The 3535-nt window shown below is 41.7% G+C and overlaps 1 protein-coding gene across 1 annotated transcript in view; it reads left to right on the top strand.

Annotated features, from left to right (window-relative positions):
* Positions 1–3535, top strand: part of Cd4 (CD4 molecule) — a 20212-nt gene that overhangs the window by 4899 nt on the left and 11778 nt on the right. Inside the window, exons 2-3 of the mRNA XM_008825382.3 lie at positions 2447–2544; positions 2661–2825. Of these exons, the coding sequence (XP_008823604.2) occupies positions 2447–2544; positions 2661–2825 (263 nt within the window). The remainder of the gene's footprint in view (positions 1–2446; positions 2545–2660; positions 2826–3535) is intronic.

Here is a 3535-nt window from a genome sequence, read left to right as displayed (position 1 = left end):
TTGCCTGCTTGTAGGTAAGTGCACCCGTGTCATGCAATGCCTGCGGAGGTCAGAAGAGGCTGTCAGATCTCCTGGGACTGGAGTTACAGAAAGTTGTTAACTGCCATGTGGGTGCTGGGATTTGAACCCTGGTCTTCTGCAAGAACAACCAGTGTTCTTAACCACTGAGCCATCTCTCCAGCCCCTATACTTATATTTTAAAAGTGTAAGCAAAGCAAAAGTCTAAACTAAAAAGAGGTATTTCTCTATGTGGACTTGAACAGCTTTTTTCATGAACTACTTGTTAAAAACTTCAAGTAATTAACAAAGCATCTCAAAACATTTTTTGCATGTGTGTGTGTGGGGGGGTGCATGTGTGTTTGTATGTGTGTGCACATGTATGTGGAGACCTCAGGTTGACATTGGGTATCTTCCATGATTGCTATTTTATTGAGGTGAAGTCTTTCAGTTGAACCCAGAGCTCACATGTTGGCCACTCTAACTAGCCACCTTGCTCCAGAAATCCTGTCTCTGCCTCCCAAGTGTTAAGGTTACAGGTGGCCTGAATTGCTTGCCTGGCTTTTAAGTGGGTTCTTGGGATCCAAACTCCAGTCCTCACACTCTCACTGATTAAGAGAAGTAATATTCTTTTTTAAAAATTATTTTATTTCTTATTTTTATTTGATATGTATGAGTGTATTGCCTGCATGTATGTAAGTCCACCCATGTCATGCAATGCCTGCAGAGGTCAGAAGAGGGTGTCGGTTTCCCTGGAACTGGAGTGAGAACAATTGTCAGCCACCATGTGGGTGCTGGGAACCAAACCTGGGTCCTCTGCTAGAGCAGCCAGTGTTCTTAATTGTTATAGGTCAGAGTTTGCAAAAAAAAAAATCACCAGTACCACTTTAAGAAAAGTAGCAAGGTAAATTTTATTTTTCAACCGGCCGGGCTGTCTATCTCGGGAGTAGAAGCATCCCTGATGATTGTCAGGTCAGAGTTTTTATAGGATTACAGAAATATTATTCAAACAGGACACTTGTGAACCAATCAGGTTTGTACAACATAGCAGAACTTTGAATCTATTAATCAACAACCAATCATTATATAGACATACAGTGATACCAGTCATATAACTTGGAAATCAACTTTGTAATTTTAAAATTAGTCAACTTCCTAGCCATAACAAGTATAGTAAGAAAGCTGGAATCAGCAGTTACCGGTGGTCAGACAATAACAGGGTGGTCTTATACTTTGTGTCAAGGTGACCTAAAATAGCAAGCGAGTTACAGAAGCGAAAACAAGCAGTCAGCCAGATGTAGCATGTCTGAGATTAGCACATTCTACTGGTTTTATGATTGAGCTATTTCTTAGAATTCAAGGCTGTCATCTCTTTTTAAATATTTTCCATAACTGAAAAGAGGTTACTGTTAAATAGCTATTCTGAGCAAGATGGAGTAACTTAGGTTAAGTTGCTAATATAGTTCATTAATCACTGAGCCATCTCTCCAGCCCCTGAAGTTATATTCTTATAACCAAACTGTATTCTTATATAATGTCCTTTTAAACTTAGGCCATTTGAAGTTTCTCCTTGTTTTACTTACTAGGTAGATATCTTAAAATACAACTCTGTGATGTTTTGGTACCCAGGGATGTTTTATTGCTCTGTCTCTGTGATGTGTTCACTACTAGGAGATACTTTGTTACTCTGTAATACCTTGAAGCTCTGTGATGCTTTCCACTCACCATGTCTAATATTCTATTTATTTATTTATTTTTTATGTGTATGAGTGTATTGCATGCATGTATGTAAGTGCACCTGTGTCTTGCAATGCCCATGAAGGTCAGAAGCTCTAGGGCATTGGATCCCCTGGGACAGGAATTATGAACAGTTGTTAGCTGGAAACTGAATCTGGGTCCTCTACAAGAGCCAGTGCTCTTAACAGCTGAGCCATCTCTCCAACCCCATGGCTTTGAACTCTTGATTTTTCTGCACCTACTTTTCAAGGGCCTGCCACCACATCTAGCCTTGTATTTTATTTTTAGTTTTGAAACAAGGTCTCATTGGATAATCCATACTGGTTTTGGATTCATGGTTTCCTGATCTCAGCCTCCTGAGTGATGGGATTACACATGTGTACCTTCATAGCAGGGTAGAAGATTGTACCTCTTAATATAAGCACCTAAAACTGTATTTGACATCCATGAATATACTAATCTCTCTATATGTGTGATATGATGCTATCTTAGGATGCTAAAACTGTTACTGTTACTAATATCACCCAATCTTAATGTGGCACAGCATTTTGTGGCACATTTCTGCAGGGTATCTGCTTAATGTATGCAAATACTGCTCTCTGGGCTGTTTAGGAAGGTCCTGAGGGGAAGAGAGTTTCTCTGTGCCCCAGGCCCAAGAAATACCTGAGGACTAACAACTTCTCTCTCCTTCAGTCCCTGCTGTTTTTTGCAGGCTCAGATCCCTGATGACTCAAACCCCCGTCTACCTTGGCAAGGCCACAATGTACGGAGGATTATCTTTTAGGAATTTGCTCCTGGTGGTGCAATTGGGTGAGTATTCAGACTTGGGGTCCAGCAGCAGATGGTATGGGAGGTGAGGCAGATGGGAAGATGCAAGGGGGAGGGGCTCAGAGGGAGACAGCTTGATCTTCTTCTTTTCTACCCAGCACAACTCCCAGCTGTCACTCAAGGAAAGACAGTGGTAATAGGTAAAGCTGGGGATTCAGTGGAACTGCCCTGCAAAGCTTCACAGAGCAGAAGCATGCCCTTCAGCTGGAAATATACTGACAACACAAAGATTTTGGAAAGTCAGAGTACCTTCGTGGCTAAAGGTAGGATTCCCTATCACACTCTAGCCCAGGGAGGAAAACAGTGAAGTGAACATGCTTGCTGTCAGACACCTGCTCTGGAAAGCTCTATGATCCTCAAAGCCTACCCTGACAAAAAAATCAGTGGCCTTCTTTCCTGGAATTTCTTTTGTCCAACAACTGATGGTAAATGGTTTCTGGTTGGCTACTAATTTTACTATGTTAATATTCATGGCTTTAATGAACATTAGAAAAAATGGTCAAAGAAGAAAAAAGAAAAGAAAAAATGGTCACATAAAATACATGATTTCAGCAGGTGTGGTGGCACACGCCTTTAATCCCAGCACTCTGGAGGCAGAGGCAGGTGGATCTCTGTGAGTTCAAGGCCAGCCTGGTCTACATAGTGAGTTCCAGGGCAGCTGGGGCTACAGGGAAACCCTGTCTCAAAAAGGCCAAAAAAAAAAAAATCCATGATTTCAAGAATATTTGTTCAGGGGCTGGAGAGACGGCTTGGTGGTTAAGGGCATGGCTGCTCTTGCAGAGGACCAGGTTCAGTTTCCCGCACCCACATGGCAGCTAACAACTGTTTCCAACTCCAGTTCCAGGGGATCTGAGGCTCTCTTCTGTCCTCTGCAGACATTGCATACATGTGGTACATTTACATACATGCAGATAAAACACTCATGCACATAGAATAAAAATAAAATTTTTTAAAAATTTTAGGGGGCTGGAGA

The sequence above is a fragment of the Nannospalax galili genome, unplaced genomic scaffold, assembly GCF_000622305.1.
Source record: "Nannospalax galili isolate Female #2095 unplaced genomic scaffold, S.galili_v1.0 scaffold589, whole genome shotgun sequence".
In the NCBI taxonomy this organism is placed as follows: domain Eukaryota; kingdom Metazoa; phylum Chordata; class Mammalia; order Rodentia; family Spalacidae; genus Nannospalax; species Nannospalax galili.
Note: the sequence above shows the minus strand (reverse complement) of the source record. Positions and strands in the feature narration are given on the sequence as shown.